Source organism: Mastomys coucha, chromosome X, assembly GCF_008632895.1.
Source record: "Mastomys coucha isolate ucsf_1 chromosome X, UCSF_Mcou_1, whole genome shotgun sequence".
Lineage (NCBI taxonomy): Eukaryota > Metazoa > Chordata > Mammalia > Rodentia > Muridae > Mastomys > Mastomys coucha.
Genome location: NC_045030.1, coordinates 132,926,547 through 132,944,570, shown reverse-complemented (window position 1 = coordinate 132,944,570; position 18,024 = coordinate 132,926,547). Strand labels below are relative to the sequence as shown.

At 44.7% G+C, this 18,024-nt stretch overlaps 1 protein-coding gene across 1 annotated transcript; it reads left to right on the top strand.

The window, feature by feature from the left end:
- Positions 1–11,010: 11,010 nt before the first annotated feature.
- Ripply1 (ripply transcriptional repressor 1) lies at positions 11,011–13,723 on the top strand. Its single transcript, XM_031376283.1, has 4 exons — positions 11,011–11,231; positions 12,116–12,191; positions 12,763–12,827; positions 13,321–13,723. The coding sequence occupies exons 1-4, from the start codon at positions 11,047–11,049 to the stop codon at positions 13,598–13,600; spliced, it is 606 nt and encodes a 201-aa protein (XP_031232143.1). The 5' UTR covers positions 11,011–11,046; the 3' UTR covers positions 13,601–13,723.
- Positions 13,724–18,024: the final 4,301 nt, after the last annotated feature.

Sequence of the window (18,024 nt, the reverse complement as noted above, 5' to 3'; positions counted from 1 at the left end):
CTTCTTCTTCTTCTTCTCCTTCCTCACTTCCACCTAAGTCAGGTCACCAGGCACGTGAAGCAAATACCTCTACCCACTGAACTTGCTTCTATAACCCCGTTATCCTTTTTTTTAATTTATTTTTTATTTTATATATGTATTTTGTTGTTTATTTTATTTATTTTCATTCCAAATGTTATCCTCCTTCCTGGTTTCCCCTCCGCAACCCCCCTACCTCTTCCCCCTGCTTCTGTGAAGGTGCTCCCCCACCCACCCACAGCCATTGGTATGTTTGTTTTAAGAGACAGGACTAGCTTCTTTTTACAATCATTCTGCTTCAACCTCCTTAACTGCTGACTCCAGGCATGTGGCTACCATAGCTGACTGCAATACAGTAATTTAGATCATCTTGTCAAGGTGTTCTGAAATGACATTTCCTCTAACAGGAGTAAGTGCATTGGCTATGAAGACTGAGTGAAAACACTGCTGAGACAATGACACTTTTACACCCTCCCTTGGTGTTTTGTGTGTTTGTTTTGTTTCATTTCATTTTGTTTTGTTTTCTCTTCACAGAGAAAGGCAACTAGTGGCTCAGCCTTACAAAAGTCCATTCAACCTTCAGAATCTTAGGGGCCCCTTTTGCTTTGGACCACACTTTAGGGTTGCTGTTCTAAGGCAAGGCTAGGAGGGATGGGAAGCAATGTTTAAAATGTGCTGGCTCAAAGAAAGTGAGGAAAAAAATCTAGATTCAAAACTCCCAAGAACTTGCACTTCCATCCCCTGATTTACCTTGTGTCTGAAGGTGGTAGTTGCTCCCTAAGCTGTCTGCATCCTGAGATCTTACACGTTCTGTATCACATGGCCAAAAAGCCAGCAAAGCATCCTGTCAAGGCCCAGGCACCTGCCATTGGTGTTTGCCAGTCCATCCTGCTGCTCCGTAGCTCAGCTAGGCTAAATCTGTCTCTCAGACCAAATCCCTTGTGTCAAGCACTGTTCTACTCACAGAGAAGGAACACCTGCCATGGAAGCAGTCCAAAGCCAGGTGCTAAGGAGAGGGGGAGGGGTTGGCCAGTCCCTATTCCCAGAACTCCTAAATAAAGAAGCTTAGTTCAAAGAAGACTGAAGAGAAAGGAACATACCCCCTCATGGGAGGGGGCTACAGATAAGAGGCCTCTGGCAGAAGACAGACACTCCTGTGGCTTGAGGGCTCCCTGGAGTCCTTGTGCGTTCATGAAGTAGCTCATGAGCAAAGTAATTTCTTGTTATAGACGTGAGAGAGGAATTCAGAGCACGCAGTAGTAGTAATAATATGAACGGGAGTGAGAGAACCTGTATGATGCTGGAGGTCAGACCAAAACTATAAGAACAAATCATAGGTGTCTGATCCCTTTTTTCCAGTCCATAAAGTGTGCCAAGTGAGGTAAGCCAAATCTGACCCAATGTGTAGAAATCACCCAAAGGTGTGAGAGAGCAAAAGAACTAAAAGCAATTGATCCTTCTTGAGTTTATTTCTTCTTTTTTGTTTGTTTGGGTTTTTTTTGTTTTTGTTTTTGTTTTTTCGAGTCAGGGTTTCTCTCTGTAGCCCTGGCTGTCCTGGAACTCACTCTGTAGACTAGACTGGCCTCGAACTCAGAAATCCACCTGCCCCTGCCTCCCAAATGCTGGGATTAAAGGCATGCACCACCACTGCCTGGTATGCTCTTGGCATTTTTATTCACAGGAATTTGAGATCCAGAGAGATGATTTTATTTAACTCAAAGTCACCTGGATGATAAACTACAGGGAAATTCTTCTAACTTAGGAATTTCTAGGAATTTCTAGGAATTGCACAGTCTAAGCACTGAGTGTCCACAGCAATGGATGGAAAATGGAATAATAATGAAGGGGAAGAGCCACCATGCACTGCATGCCAGTTCCACCTCAGGCTGCACGGAAAATGTACATACTACTTCACTCATTCTTCTCTCTAAGCTTTTGAGGTAGAGATCATTGTTATCCCTGGACCCAAATCTATCTAGAGAGCCAAGATTTTCTACTTGAAGTTTTCCTGCAGAAACACAGGCATAAGATGACTGGGGCCTCAAACCCCAAGTCACTCTACAGCTACTTGACTCTTAGCCAATCAAACATTTTGTGCCTCCATTTTCTCCTTATCTCTGAGTGAGAACAATAATCCCTTACAAGATTTTTTATAAGGCATAAATGAAATACAACAATAAAATCCTTAACACACTGCCTGAGAAATACTGAGCACAGAAAACCTGTTAACTACTTTGTTATTACCGTTTTATTAGTTTGCTAGGACCCTTCTCCTGGAAAGGCATCTGGTATTGCTTACCAGTGTCTATTTCTTTAGCCAGGATCACAAGGACCCGAAGCTTAAAAAGGGACAGACTGTAGAGGTTGGGACAGAAGAGACAAGCCTGTCTGGGTGGCAGGAGTGAGTGTTATAGGCCCTCTCCATATAGGCCTTGTACTTACCCTATAGCTTTGTTTTTCTAGGCCTCTGCAGTCCAAATGAGGAGCAAATGGGGAGTTGCAAGAGGCTTTGCCAAGAGAGCAACACCACATGTGCCGTAGCCAGGGCTCATGGTGGGGGCTGCAGAAGCGGAGGCTGCAAAGTAACAAACTGTTCTCCAGAGGGAACTCCCTGTCCCAGCAACCTGAGAGGCTGAGTCCAAGACATGGCGCATTTGGGACATTTGGACTTGAGGACAGAAGCCCCAGGCACCATTTGCTCTCTGTTCTTTGAGACCATGCTTGCTTTTTAGAGAAGGCCTTTGCTCACCTTTCTGAGTAGCCTCTGCCCACCTTTTTCCTTGCCTCCTCCACCCAGCTCTCTTCACTGTGTGTTCAGGCTTTGTGTCCCCAGCACACAATGTTGATTCAAGAACTAGACACTGTAATGATAGAGTGGGATGTAATTTCCAGACAGGACAGAACACTGGTTACTTGCGACTTTCATCCTAGCCTTCAGGGGCTGCATGATCCATGCCTGCTGACTGAGGCACTTCCTGTGTCCCTGGTAGCTCCTTTTCTTCACTGGCTTCTGGTGGCTTCTGTTAAGAGCCCAGTGATTGAGTTCACAGCCAAGTTTTGCCACTTTAAGCTCTTTGACCTTGGGCAAATGTCTAATCTCACCTGCAGAATGAAGCCTTTAGGAATACCTTTCCTTCAAGTTTGCTTGTGAGGCTAAATTAAGCCCTGAAAAGTTTCACTGATGTTCTCTGCTCTTAGTATCTGTTCTGAGCTTCTTGTCCACACCAACATCATATCTCCTCCTTGCTGTGTCCTTAAACTCAGCTCAGTGCATTTTCTTCCTCACCAAATAGTTTTCTTTCACTTCCTGGAATTGACCATTCTATTACTAAGAACTAAGAACTATGTGAACACAATGAAGTACGGAATGACATGTATTACTTTAATGCTGACAATCTCTTTTACTGTGACTCTCAGTAAGATATATACTTCATGGCACAACTCAGCACACAAATCTATCTATCTATCTATCTATCTATCTATCTATCTATCTATCTATCTATCTATCTATCCATCCATCCATCCATCCATCCATCCATCCATCCATCTATCTATCTATCTATCTATCTATCTATCTATCTGAGTAAAATAAAAGTTTCTCAGAATAAGTCTCATCTTTGTCAAATGGGACTCATTCTTTCTTCATTTTTATCTGCTTTTGTGATAGAGTCTCACTATGTATCTTTGGCTTCCTGAAACTCACTATGTAAGCCAGGCTGGTCTCAGACTTACAGAGACCTACTTGCCTCTGCCTCCCAAATGCTGGTACTGAAAGCATATGCTACCACATCCAGGTGGGGTTCCTTCTTTCATTTGCTATTCCTTTTCTTAAACGCTAATCTCAACCTACCAGGTTGGTTTTGAAGCTTGCCAAGAATTTATGAGCCATGGTTTGAGAACCACAGCCTTGGGGAGAACCCCAAGACTCTCTGATACTCTCCATTCAGATTGAGCATAAGATTTTTCAGTGGCTGGAAAGTGTGAATTGGTTACAGACAAAAGTCCTGTTTGTGAAATAGAAATTGAGTCACCGGAACTGCAGAGTCTGAAGAAGCAGGCTTGACTCACATGACAAGAAACTGCCATACAGAGGAGTTTGGCTTTTCCCCATAAGTAACTAACTGGGTGTGATTAGCAGTTTGTAAGCAGAGGAACATCACACACAGAACTGTTATAGGATTATTGTACATTGGGTTGGCAAAGCTAAGTCAAGACAATCAGGAAGTTAGGTTGCTTCAAAAAGAATTATGGTTTTGGACCATGAGTTTTAAACGATTAAAGCTAGTCTCAAACATATTTTCATGGATCAAAATGGAAACCATAGCAACTTTTTTGCCAACAAGAGATGTTTGTTTATTCTTGTGGCATAAAAGTCTGTGTTTCAGGACTTGACAAACTCTTGGCAAGCATTTTTTTTCCATCCTACTGATTGGGGAAGTGTTTTCCCTGCAAAATGTTGTCTAGATGCTTGAAGAAGTGGGAGCCAGTTGCTGAGAGATGAGTTGAAAATAGCAGATAAGGCAAGACTCAGACACTCAAGTTCCTCATTTCCTTTCTTTAGTAATTAAATTTGTTCAGTGGTAATTTAATACATAAATACGACACACAGCCAGTTGAGAAGTAGCTCATTGCTGATGACTGGAATAAGGGAGGATGATAGCCTAAAATGACAATAAAAAAATTACTCTCACTCTTTGTCTTTTTTGGGGGGTGGTCTCTCACCCATGTAAATACCCCTTCTCCAGATATGTCCCCTTTAAGCTTTGATTGTGCAACATGAGGTCAGGTATTGTCGTGGAGAATTGGGCCCCTTCTGTTGACAATACTGACTGTGTTAATTGTAGTTTCTAGTTCATCTCTTCAATGTGCTGAACATACTACTAGGATGTAATGGCTTCACTAGGGAGCTAGAAAGCTGTACTGGATCAGGCAGACATCAAATCATCCAATAGGGCCCAAGATCCAGTTTTTGATACAGGCTTGACTTTGGGAAATGTTTTAAAACTTCTCAATCCAACCACTGAGAGGATTGTCACTAGTTTGTCCAATAACACGCACTTTCTATCACACAGTCAGTTAAGAAATGGCTCGTTGCTGTAGACCAGAATAAGGGAGAATGATAGTCTAAAATGACGATTAAAAAAATTTTTTTTAGACAGCTTATGAGGCACCCATTGATTTGCTTCCCATTCTGAATGGCTATTAACCAGTCTCCAGTGAAATCTTCAGCAGTGCCTACTCTAGTTGTAAGAGGATCGGTTTTGGATTGGTCATTGTTCTGGTAAGCAGCCATCATACTCCTCATTTTCAATGCTCTAATTTGCTCTCTATAAACGTTTCTAAACAGCCACTGCACTGTATGCTTTTCGGCACTTCCTGGACTAAAAGTTTTGGTGATGTTTGAGAGTTGTCTTTGCTGCTCTACAACCATTTTGAAGTTGGATAGGAAAAATCACTTGACTTTGGTTTTTGTCCATCATCATTTATACAGTATAACATAAGCATCAAGGGAGGGCCTTGTAGAGATGGCTCAGGAGAAGAGCTGAGGCTGCTCATCCAGAGGACCCAGATTAAATTCTCAGTGCCCACTGGACAGCTCACTACCATCTATAACTTCAATTCCAGGGAATCTAATGCCTTCTTGTGGCTTCCATGGGCTATATGCATGCATATGATGCGCATGCAGGCAAAATATCCATATATATGAAGTAAAATATATGTTAATAAATATAAACAAACAGCCAGTCATGGAGCCACATGTCTTTAATTCTAGCACTTGACAGGCAGAGGCTGGAGGATCTCTGTGAGTTTGTGGCCGTTCTGGTCTACATAGTGAGTTTCAGGACAGCCGGGGGATACACAAGAAACTCTGTCTCAAAATAACAAACAAGCAAAACAAAACAACAACAAAAGACAAAAGTAATAAGTCATTAAGAAAAAGACAGAAAGCAAGAATGTGCATTAAAATGGTATATGACATAACCACTCTTATTTAGGGATGTATTAGTCTAACATCAAATGGCACATTTCAACTATGCAAAAACCAGCAACTTTTATACCAACTCAAGGTCCAGGTGAGAGCAGACAGAGGGAGTCATCATTCAATGAGTGGGAATGTGGACATGCTGGAGGAAGCAAATGTGCAGGAGAGCAAAACAGCAAAATTGACAGCACACAGAGATTTTAGATTGAGCAACTGGTTCAATGTGATGCTGGCTATGAGGTGGGAACACAAGGGGAGAAGAATCTTTCAACTTTGGAATGAATATGAGATGCCCACAGAGGCAATACCAGGGTGGAAATATGACTCCTGTTCTTTCACTCATTCAGCAAAAACTTATGAAAGCAACACTAAGAAATTAACATCACATTTTACCAAGTGGGAACATTAAAGAAATAAACTGGTATTCACCATCACCTTCACTTTGAAAATGAGGTTCTTTTATCACCCCAAACTAGGAAGAAGAGAATCTCAGAATGAAGGACAGTTGTTATGAGCTCAATAAATTTAAATTGTTGAAAAATTCTCCTAGTGACATTCTTTAATTTTACTGGGGTCCATTGAAAACATCACTGTATCATCTGGATCTGAGGCTCATAGAGTAGAGAAATGAGCAGAAGAAGAGAGGTCAGCTTCAAAAACTCTGAGCCAGGCCTGGTAAAGCAGGCCTGGAATCTCAGCAGGAAGTGGAAGCAGAAGGACTCTGAGTTCCAGACCTGTATAGGCTACAGAGACCCTGACTCAAAATGATGATGATGATGATGATGATGATGATGATGATGATGATGATGATAATGATATGCTACAGAGACTTTGACTCAAAATAATAATACCACTACTGATGATGACGACAACAACAACAACAACAACAATAATAAAAACAACTGTGAGGTTCAAATCCCAGAAGAGAGATGATGGAGAGGATGGGAGACAGGGAACAAGCGAAAGAAAAATGAATAGTATCATGGAGGCCAAAAGAGGAAGACAGATTTGAAACCTTAGCCCTTGGCCAACAGTGTCTATTGCTAGGCATTGCCTAGCAAGGGGATAGACTAGAAAGAGGACCTACAGTTCAGAGAGTTCATCGAATTTGGCAATTAGAAGGTCATTGGTGACCTTTGCCAGTGACTTTTCATGGAGATGATGGGACTGGAGCCAAATTGCTATTGGCTGAGGTGTGAATGAGAAGCTGAGGAAAGTGTGAGTCTAGAAGTGAGGTATTCCTTTCTATAGACAGCAGGCAAGGAGGTGGGAAGAGAAAGGGACAGAGGGAGAGAGTGTGTTAGGGGAGTTAGAGGACTTGTGAAGAGGGAGCCCACTTGTTTCAGGGAGTCACAAAAACAGGCAGTTAATACTCTGGTATAGGGAAGCTGGGTTTTCCTGTGGGGAAGGAGGATGCTGTCCTCGAGGGAGAGCACACAGAAGGGTGGATGAGGCCAAGGCTCAAGAGAGAAGGGATTAGCCTTTAACGAAAGGGGCTCCTCTAGTCCCCTGTTAGGACAAGGTGAAAGGAGGGAAGGACTTTGGAGAGGCAAGTCAGTTTTGGGGGTTGGGCAGGGCACTGAGGTAATCCATGCTTGAAGGCCTCTGTTTTCTCAGGGAAGTAGGAGGAGAAGTTGTTCTGAGCAGGGAGAAGGGTGGGGCAGGAACATGGTAGGTTGCTGAAGGAAATTTGGAATGAGGCCCAGAGACACTTGGAGGCTGCTCTGGGGCCTTGACAAGGGAACCTGTCTGAGGTCGGTGGAGGGGTTCCGGTTTGGCAGAGGCTATTTGGTTTTCCTCCACCCTCTAAGCTGTGAGCCCTTTGGGGCAGAAGCCACAACACCTTCCTCTTTCTAGCCCATATCTTTGCCAAGCAATGTTTGACCAAGTGTCGGGCCTGGAGAGTGAAAGTATTCCTCTCAGAAAACTCTGAGGAAACAAGAACTGACAAAAGCCGACACACTATAGTTGATAGAGAAAGTAGATGTCATCTAACTGCCTTTTTAGCACTTGTCCTGTTTGCCTTAGGCTGATCTTTCCTGCCACCATTTTGACCACCTCGTTCCTGTTCTGTACTAACTGCAAGAGAGAGCAGTCAGGCTCTGATAATTTCAGTTCAGCAACAGGCCTCTAATCCAACAACTGGGGCCAGTGCCTTTGTCTCCTCCATGGCTGGCTGAGTCTCATGAGGCAGCAGTCAGAGCAGGTGTGTTGGGAGAATGAACAGTTGTGGAGACAGGTGGAGACAGACAGAATGTTCCTTGGGAGTTAGGAGAGCACACTGGATGCTGAGTATAAAGCAATCCACGAAGCCTGCTTTGGGGAGAGAGGGGAGTAGCTAAGGAATACAGTTTTTAAGGTCAAAGGTGGCATGGTGAGTGACATAAGTAGGTCAGGTTGACAATGACCTGGGACCTCCAGAGAAATATGTGCCCCCCCCTTCCCTCTGACCTCTTTTGGATTGTGAGAGGTCACCTAGAGAGAGGTCAGAAAGATTCCAGGGTGTGATAATATGTCTTGGGTCCTGTCCGATTTGTCTGCTGTCTCTTTTCAGCCCAGTCTTTTTGGCTGGATTCCTTCCTTCTCTCCATCTCACCCCTCCTTTTAACACATTTCCACAGGATGCCCCTCTTAGATCCAGCGTCCAGCTCCAACTTAAAATTCAGCATCAGAGAGCTTGGCCCAGTCCTAGGGAGTATAGCCCACAGGGCTCATTTCACTTCATTATAATAAACTCTGTTTGTGGTACAGTGTCAGGCCCTTAGGTGGTTGAACTGTTAGAAAAATTTACTTAGATTGAGCGAAAATGAGTCTTCCTTTAGCTCCTATCCATGGGCCTCTCTCTGTCTTTGAAGTCACACAGAACAAGTATAATTCATTGTGGTCCAATGCTTAGGAATTTCAAAATTGCTACCATCTCCCCAAGAAAGTTCTTGCTTCATGGATAGATGTTTTATACATACAATTTTATTCATCAATAAATAATATATACTGTTTTAAATATATGTCCTTTGAATATGTATTCAATATATATTTGAACATATCTTCAAGAGGGAAAAGCATAAGTTTCAAAAATATCACTTAGAACTATCTCATTTTGATAAGGAAAAAATGTGGAATGTACCAGTATGCACAGAAAAACATGCTGTTCAGCTTTCTTCTAGTTAGAAGAAAGGATAAATAACATATCTATGTTATGAAGAGATAAATGTAGTGTTCTCACTGAGAAGTTACACAGCCTGTCCTCTCCACTCCTTCCAGATCAGCTTTGTGTTCTCACTTATTTTTCCTTTTTGTTCACCCAACAATATCGACTCAGGTATGGAAATTTTTCAAAACATCATAAAATCATAAAGGAGGCGAAACTCCACCTTACTCTCTTACTCCCAGAGCTGACAGTTGCAACATCCTTTCTTCTAACTAGCCTTTTTTTTTTCTGTGCATTCTGTACATTCCACATTTTTTCCTTATCAAATGGGATTATCCTAAGGGATATTTTCGAAACTTACGATGTTTTTCACTCCTGAGCACATTGGCTGTTTACACATTCTTCCACCAGAACATTCTTCCACCAGGACAATTTTAATATGTAGTCGTTTTCATTTTTTTTTTCTTTCTGGGAATAGGGGTCAAACCCTGCTGGGTGTTTGCTCTGCCACAGAACCATATCTTTAGCTCTGTCTTTAACTTTTTTTCTTTTCTGTATAGATCTGAATAAGGTCAGAACTCAAGCTGAGTTGTGGTCAGTGGGGTCTCGATGAGAAACCGTTGGAGAAAATTAGTCACAGCATTTAGCATCCAACTTTCACAAGTTTTTGCATTGATGACACGATTTTGACTGTCTGCTGAGGATGTGATTACAAGATTGGCCACAATTAATAAATCTAACGGCTTTCCTATGATTGGACAGTGAGGTTGTTTCTAATTTCTGACCATTACAAACCAGGCTGTGATGAATATCCAAGACACTAAATCTGGGCAGGTGCTGGCCACTGAGATCAGGAGGAATATTTTTGAAACCTCTAAGCACGAAGTGCCTGCCTGCCAGTTGTTGTAACTGGAAGCGTTTTGGCAAAGGCCCAAAAGCTGGCAAATGCCAAGGACTCGCCTCAAACCTTTTGGCTCTCCAGGGTCACTACCCCATTACCCAGCTCTTGTCACAGAGTGGTCAGGTTGGCAGGGCCTTGGGGACCACTGAGCCAGCACCCTCATCTCACGTGAGATGAGGCCTGGGATGGTCCTTTGGCAACCCAGTGCTGGGCAGAACCCTCCCAGTCTCCAGCACCTGGGCTCCTAAACTAGAAACTGAGCTGTGCCATTTGGAATCCACCCTGCAAACTCCCTGGGCCTGCTCTGCTCCTCACACCACACCACTCGGAGGCTGAGGGGCTTTAGGCACTTTTGCAAGTCAACTGAGCAGTGAGAGGGGTGGGGAGGGCATTGAAAGATGATTTGAGGTTTACCCTGAGGAGACCTGCTCCACCCAGAACCCTTCTTTATCCTAAGCCACGTGACATGCTTCATGGCCGTGACCCTGTATCGGGGTCCACCTGGCAAATCTCCTTGGGATTTGAGCTGAAATAGCTGGTGAGTCTCCCACTCTTCTTTTCTCACTGGGAACCAGCTTTGCTAAAGGCCCTTGTAGTCAGCCTTCTGTCCCCAGACAAGCCTGGGTGCCTTTGGGTACTAATGAGAGCCCCTCCTTCCCACCTTGGGCCCTGATCCTGCCTGGGGAATTCACACAAATGGTGTGAAATTTGCCCCTTCTTTGTTTTCCTTGCTGACTTGGAGCTCTAGCAGACCCCCTCACCTCCTCCCCAGACCATGTTTACTCAACTGGGAGGGATTTCACACCCAAGAACACAGCTCTCTCTCCAAGATCCCCCTCCCTAGATCTTTACCAGCATCCCTCATCCCCCATCCTTGCATTGCCTGAATAATTGATGAGTCAAGGCAGGGCTTATAAAAGGGTCTCTAGGGGAAAAGCCAAAAGAGTGCTGAAGGTTCTGAGAACGGGAAGAGCTGTCCGGCTTGGTGTCCCAAGGATGGACCCTGCTGCCCCTGGTGCTGCCCCTGGTGCTGCCCCTGGTGCTGCCCCTGCTGCTGCCCCTGCTGCTGTCCCTGCTGCTGCCCCTGCTGCTGCCCCTGCTGCTGCCCCCCCTGGCCAGGCCCTGGCCCAGGCCCCTGCCCTAGCACAAATCAATGGACAAGAAGGTGCTGGGAATGAACGGTAAGTGGAACTTGGCCTTTGACAGTCTGAACTCAGGCTTAGGGAGCTGAGGGCAGGAGAAGGTGTGATGCCCATGGTGGTGCCTGGTTCGCTTTGAAGGGGAGAGACAGCAGAGAACTTCAGCCCTCCTTCTATACCTTTGGCTGGAAATATTTCACCTCACTCATCATTCCAGGTGATGGAAGGGGGCTGAGAGACAGTGAACATTGCCAAAGCTAGAAGCCAAGTAGCCTGACCTTCATGGGGTAGTCCATACAATTCACTGAGGGAACAGGAGAAGCTGCTGTGGAAGCTAGGCTTAATGCAACCTGGACTATGGGACCCAGATGATGGCAGGTGACATAGAGTGAAAGGGCCAAAGTCTAAAGAGGCCTTTGGTTGGGGTGCTGCCTCTGTCCTGAGCATGCCACATTTGCTTTTCCTTGCCTCTGAGTGTCTAGAGGAGAAGCAACAGGCCCAGGAGTATTCTAGACCATTTCTCCAACTTGAAAAATGGCAGGGTTCTGTTCTCAATTATTTGATATCGGAAGTAGGCAGTAAGATGCATTCTCTCTTCCAAACCTTTCATATTCACATTTAACCAACGTTTGCTCAAGCCCCTCCTTACACAAGGCATTGTACTAGGGGTTAGGGATTCAGATGTGCCCATCTTTCATCCTAAATGGGCTTCAGCAAGCAATGACAAAGCAGTGGGATAAGAGCAGTGATAACATTGTTGGAGCAGAGAGGAGGGGTATCTGTCACAGCCTTGGCTCAGTTGTCAGGGGACAAAAGGAATCCTGGATCACATGGCTTGTGAGCCAAACTTCCAGAAGGTCACTTCTGTGATCAGAGGAAGCCTATGTTTACATCTTGTACCAGTTTATCTCTTTTCTTTGTCACAGAGCAGCTTATCTTTGGAGACCCTGGCTGTCCTCTATAAATGACCAGCCAAGGCAGGCGAGGAGTCTGGTGGACTGGGTGAGTTTGAGTCCCTGTGACATGTTTGCACAGACACTTAACAGCCGTGTCCCATCTTAGAAATCCCCTGACTCCAGGCTAAGGATGCCAATCTGGGGCAGCATTTTGCCTACCCTGCTAAAGTTTCATCCCCACAGTAGCTCTAGGAGGGAGGCAGGACCACAGTTTCCATGACCAAGGAGATTAGGAGATCAAAGCATAGAGTGGGTAAGGAACCTAGGCTGGGCTCACAGTTGGTGTGTCATGCTGGGATTCAGGTCCCTTGGTACCTTGCCTCACAGCTCTCTTACTCTTCTCCATGAATGTTTCGTCCTCTAAGAGAACTCTGCCCCCTGGACAGCCTCCAAATGGGCACTGAAACAGGGTCAGGAAAGCAAGCAAGCCCCAGGACTCTTTCCACTTGTTTTCAACCAGATCGAAGACAGACCCTTTGCTGTAGTGGTAGGGTTGGGAGGTGGCTGGATCCCAAGGAATGCGTAAAGTATTTTTGGAGATGGTCAGAACCTGTAGGTTTCTGACTTTTGCTCTGGGAGAGGCAGTTAAGCCCCGTGCTTGCTTCTGTTTTGGACAGGCTGCGAATGGGGCATCAGCTGCTGAAGCTACCAAGACTGACTCTGAGTTCCACCACCCTGTCAGGTAAGCTTCTGGCGTTCAAGTTCAGACTGTGACAAGTAGTCACAAGCGCTATGTGTGCTCATGACAAGGCCATGATGCAGAAGGAAAGAGGCCATGCGACTTAATAGGCCAAAGTGACTTTCCCCAGAGGCCTTCCCTGTCCCTGAGCTCTAAGAATGAAATCATGTGACTCCAGCCAATGAAAGATTCCTTAGTAGGAAAAGAGGGACTGGAGGGATGGAGTGGTTCATGAGGCTGGCACTAGAGTTGAGAGGCTTTGGGATGACTCACTTTCTATCGTACAAGTAGGCCTATGAGAGGTGATGTTCTTTCCTAGAACCATTTTGTAGCAGTTGTAAAGGTTCTATGCCAAACCTCCTTCTTCCTTCCCCTCTCAGGCCTTCAACTGTAGCTAGTGACTGGCTTTAAGGGTTGGCTTCCTTCTTGGCCCTGCTGGCCCTTCCGAATTTGAGAGTTGCCTAAGTTAGGGGCCCTGTTTCTTCTCTGTCCACAGGCTCTACTGGCCTAAGACCCGCTCCTTTGACTACCTGTACAGTGCTGGGGAGATATTACTACACAACTTCCCTGTTCAGGCCACCATCAACTTATATGAGGATTCAGACAGTGAAAACAATGAAGACAAAGAGGAGGAGGAGGAGGAGGAAGAGGAAGAGGAAGAAAAAGAGGAAGATGTCAATGAAAGTGAACCAGAAGGGTGTATGGGGGTACCAGAGGCTGCACCACACAAGGCCACAGCTCATTCCCCTGACCCACACTCAACCTGTCCAAATTGAAGCAATCCCAGTTATGCTTGGCAGGTTTCCAAGGGCATCGATTAGCAAAGAGTCTCCAGACACAGTTGTTCTGGATTGAAACCAGTGTCCTCAGGCTGTCTAGCTCACCCTGGCTTTCCTGATTGGCTTGCAAGTCTAGGCCTCTGGCTTGTTCTTGTCTGGGCTGCTCTTTTGCCAACAGTAGGAGGTTCTTCAGGCCTGGGAGGGGATAGAGGAGGCTTGATTTCTGAAGCCCTCATGAAGTAGAGCAGGAAGGATGCCCTTCTACAAGAGAACAGTCACTCCTCAGGGCCCAAAGGCTTCAGGTTCTCAAAGACACCAACACCAGTTCTAAGCAATGCTAGGGCACCTGGAGGGAAGGAAGGGAAGAAAAGGGAAGGGAAGGGTAGGGAAGGGAAGGGAAGAGTAGGGTAGGGAAGAGAAGGGAAGGGAAGGGAAGAGGAGGGAAGGGGGAAAGAATCTGAAGAATCTGCTTATCTGGGGACCTGCATCCCACTTTGCCTGCTATTCAGTTAGTCTGGGTATTGGCCTAAGATGAGTCAGGAGATAAATAAATGAAATGATGTTTGCCTTTTTCTTGGAATTGTGTTGATTTCTTAACTGAACTCTGCCCATGTTGTGAAGCCATAGGTGGAGGGTCAGAGACCAACCCAAGGCCAACTCATTGCTCTACCTCTACCTCAGGTCAGCTGACAGAGTTTTCTCCTCTGAGAATGTAATGCTGGGGTCAGAGCCTCTTGACCAGGCCCTCTCTGTTCACTTGTGAAATCAGGCTTGATGAAACTTCAAGGGCAGCTTAGAAAAGGAAGGAAAAAGCACCCCTGACACACACACACACACACACAGACACACACTACAGATACACACACACACACACACACACAGCACAGCACAGCACAGCACAGCTTGAGAGTTATGGGTAGAGAATGTGGACTTGGGTAAACGTGAGATATGTTTTGTCATTTAACTCTTGGGGCTGCTGCTTGATATGAGGAGGGACATCTAAGCACCCAGGAACTCCTGTCAATTGTATCTCTTTGGTTCCCTCAGTATCTATTGTAGCTTGATCCCTGTTAACTCCTGTCCCAATTATTCATTGATACTTGGTCTTACTTTCAGTACTTTGTTTCACAATCAGTCGACACACTGGCCACCGAATAAGGTCATGGCCTTGCCTCACCAACAACTAGATATATAGCTTATGGTTTGTTCCTTTTTGAAATGGGGGTGTCACAAATTACCATGAAGCACTATGACTTCTTTCCTTAGGAAAAGCACGTGCTTGCTTGGATACAGGCACCCAATGCTATACCTTCACAAATCAGGTCTTTTACTGTGGTATTCTGGTTTTTGTAGTCATCTGCTTTTGTGTTTGTGGCTTCCTCTCCCCCCTTTTAAGACACGGTCTTGTTTTGTAGCCCTGGCCATTCTGACACTATGCAGCCCAGGCTGGACACAGACTCACAGCAATCCTCCTGCCTTAACTCTCCCTGGGACTACAGGGGTCTACCACAATGCCTGCTGCTAGTCATCAATTTCTGCTGCTCTTTTCAGATTCATCTCTCTTCCCTTAAATTTTGTTTTGTTTACCCTTGAATGTAGCACACTTTTCTAACTCCTCTGTGGCTTTAAACGCCTGCCTGCTATGGATTTTCCATGCTTACTCTTTCCTTTAAACTCTCATTCATTCAATAAAAGTACCTCACACTACCCTTCTATAGGGAGCATGTCCAGGCTGGATAACCCCCACACCCACTGACTCATCTATGATAGCATCTGCCTCCTCCTTCCCTATATTTGATATCCCATGCAACTTCTTAGCCTAGCATGCTGCTCACAAGAGGGCTCCGAAAATCATAAAGGAAAAAAATCCTCTGGTGTTCTCAAACTGGCTCTTGGGAGAAGCACTGATCCACTCGCCCACTCTCTTAAGCAGGGAGGGGATATGTTAACAGCATCTTATTGAAAAGCAAAATGGTGGTTCTTTTCCTTTCCCTTCCCTGTTGCTCCAGCTCTGAGCCCTAGCAGGGATTTCCCTAAAAGGGATGGACATGCTGGAGTAGGCCATCAAACTCAGGCACTGGGGCCACCTATCAGTTATTTGTCTGGGAAGAAAGCTATCAGGCCATTGACCTTTGACTTCTTTAAATTCCTTCAGTCCACTCTGTTTCTTCTGGTAAGCGAAATGGAATCTCCCAGGAGCCAGATGCATGACCTTGGGTGGGTTACTTATCCACCCTGAGCTTTAGTCTCTTTATCCCCTGTCATGAAGATACTGGTGACAGTTGCTGTCAGGGAGACTGTGCTGATTCACTGAGATGGAATAAAGAAAATAGCACAGGCCCTGGCACATGGGACAACTGCTCATCCAAGATGGCAGTCACCATAGTGTTAACATCTGAACTAGGATTATTGATAGTATAAAAGACATGTGCTTCCACACTTGTGTGTGATCATGACTGATTTATTTAACTACCGAGTATGTCTGAGGCCTCTTTGGTTAATCTTTATCATCATTTGATGGTTTACCAGTCAAAGAAAAGCTTACAGTGTTGGTAAACAATTAAAACACAAAAGAGACCTACTGTGGCTTGCTAGACCTCTCTACATTCAAATGATCCCTGGACTTGATGTTCCTTTATCCTGGGACAGAGGTTTGAAAACTTGACAGGTTTTAGTGGGAAACTCTTTCTCCTGAACTGAATGTGGAAGGCTAACAACTAAATCAGATATGTATAGCTGCCCCAGGGAACCCAAAAACTGAGCTGTCGGGGAGAGGGAGTAAGTAGGCAGAATCCCTCTTTTATTCTCTCTTATAAGCAAGCTCTCTCCATCCTCTCTTGGAAATACCTTCAAGGATCCCCAGACTATGGGGGAAGACAATTTGGAAACACTGTCCTAAGTGTAAAGTCAAGAATGGTTTGAAACTGAAGGGGGATTAATTAGTATTTTAACATGTCCAGTGTTTCTTCTAAAAATCCTTGTTTTGGATCCTAAGCTGTGGGCATTTAATAATTTGCTCAAGTTCTTCTTCTACTGTAGGTTATAAGGATTTAAAGTCCTTGGAATCCTAATATCCTTGGTTTTAAAGTATTATATAGCTTAGAATTATGAATCCATAAATCCTTATGGGTTTAGAGACCCTAAAACCCTTGGGAGTAGTAATTCTCTCCTCCCAGGAGCGCGGCTCACCTTCCTCCCCATTCTCCTCCCCATTGCTCACATGCTGTTTACTGGACTGACATTTTGTCTTATGTTTCTCCCAGCATTGTGTCCTGAAATGGCTTCCAACCCTCCTCCCCTGTACGGTTGCTTAGTGATTGGAATGTTCTCTTCTAATTAGGCACAGCCAGTGAGCCCTACCTCATAACAACTGCAGTGCCACGCCATAGATTTGGGAGAAAATATCTGCATAAAACCCAGATGCTCTCTAGTTCCTCCAACTTGTTCTACCCTAGTGCTCCATCCGTCATCGCCACAGCATGGACTGTTTCCTACATGGTAAATACAGTGAGGCTGTATTTGAGCTGGGCCTTGAAATATGGACATCAGTACAATGAGTGCTAGGATCCAAAGAGATCAAACCACTAAGTAAGGTTACCACCTTAAAAAAAAAAAAAAAAGAAAGAAAAAAGAAAAAATGTAGGGATTCTAGGAGGATCTGGGAGGAGTTGGGAGAGGAGAAAGAACATGATCAAAATATATAATGTGAAGAAATTTAATAAGAGGCCTCCAACAATTAATATCTATGAGTTTTTACCTGCCATTATATCAATATACTATGCTAATACAGTGCCCGAGAAGGCTGACAGATTCATAGATTCCCCTGGATTCAGAGTTACAGTGGTGAGTCACTGTGTGTGTATGGGGACTCAAACCCGGATCCTTTAGATGAAGAGCCAGTACTCATAATTACTAAGCCATATCTCCAGTCTTGAGACCCCAATTTTTACTATCAGAGTCTGGGGAAGAAAAGGGACAAACGGTTCACAGAAGTCCAGTCAAGGGTGTGTGGGTGGTTGGTGATGCCACTGAACTGGAAAAGGCAGGGCAGTTGTTTTTTTTTTTTTTTTTTCCATCCTAAAGAGCACACCCAGGGAGCAGAGTTTCTGTGGGGCATGGCAGAACCGCACATAGTTCTTGAAGTGTTACTAAGTAGCAGGCTTGGAGACCAGACATGAAACTGTCATACAGCAACTCTGAGGGGTGGGTAGTTAGGGAAGCTGAGGCTTTGATTGATTTTATAAAAACTGATAACCTGGACACTTGTAAGTGCCAAGTTCTTCATATAAGTCACCTCATCTAACCCTTACAACATTCCCAAGCGTAGCAACTATTATCACCCTGATTTTTTTATAGACGAGGAAATGGAGGTTCCGAGATAAATAAATTATCTACTCACGGTTACACACATACTAAGAGCA

Excerpts from the sequence above, each read along its gene's own strand:
- Ripply1 (XM_031376283.1), top strand. The coding sequence starts at position 11,047 with ATGGACCCTGCTGCCCCTGGTGCTGCCCCTGGTGCTGCCCCTGGTGCT. Across the intron at positions 11,232-12,115 it reads GAAGGTGCTGGGAATGAACG|AGCAGCTTATCTTTGGAGAC; the intron begins GTAAGTGGAACT and ends TCTTTGTCACAG. Across the intron at positions 12,828-13,320 it reads GAGTTCCACCACCCTGTCAG|GCTCTACTGGCCTAAGACCC; the intron begins GTAAGCTTCTGG and ends CTCTGTCCACAG.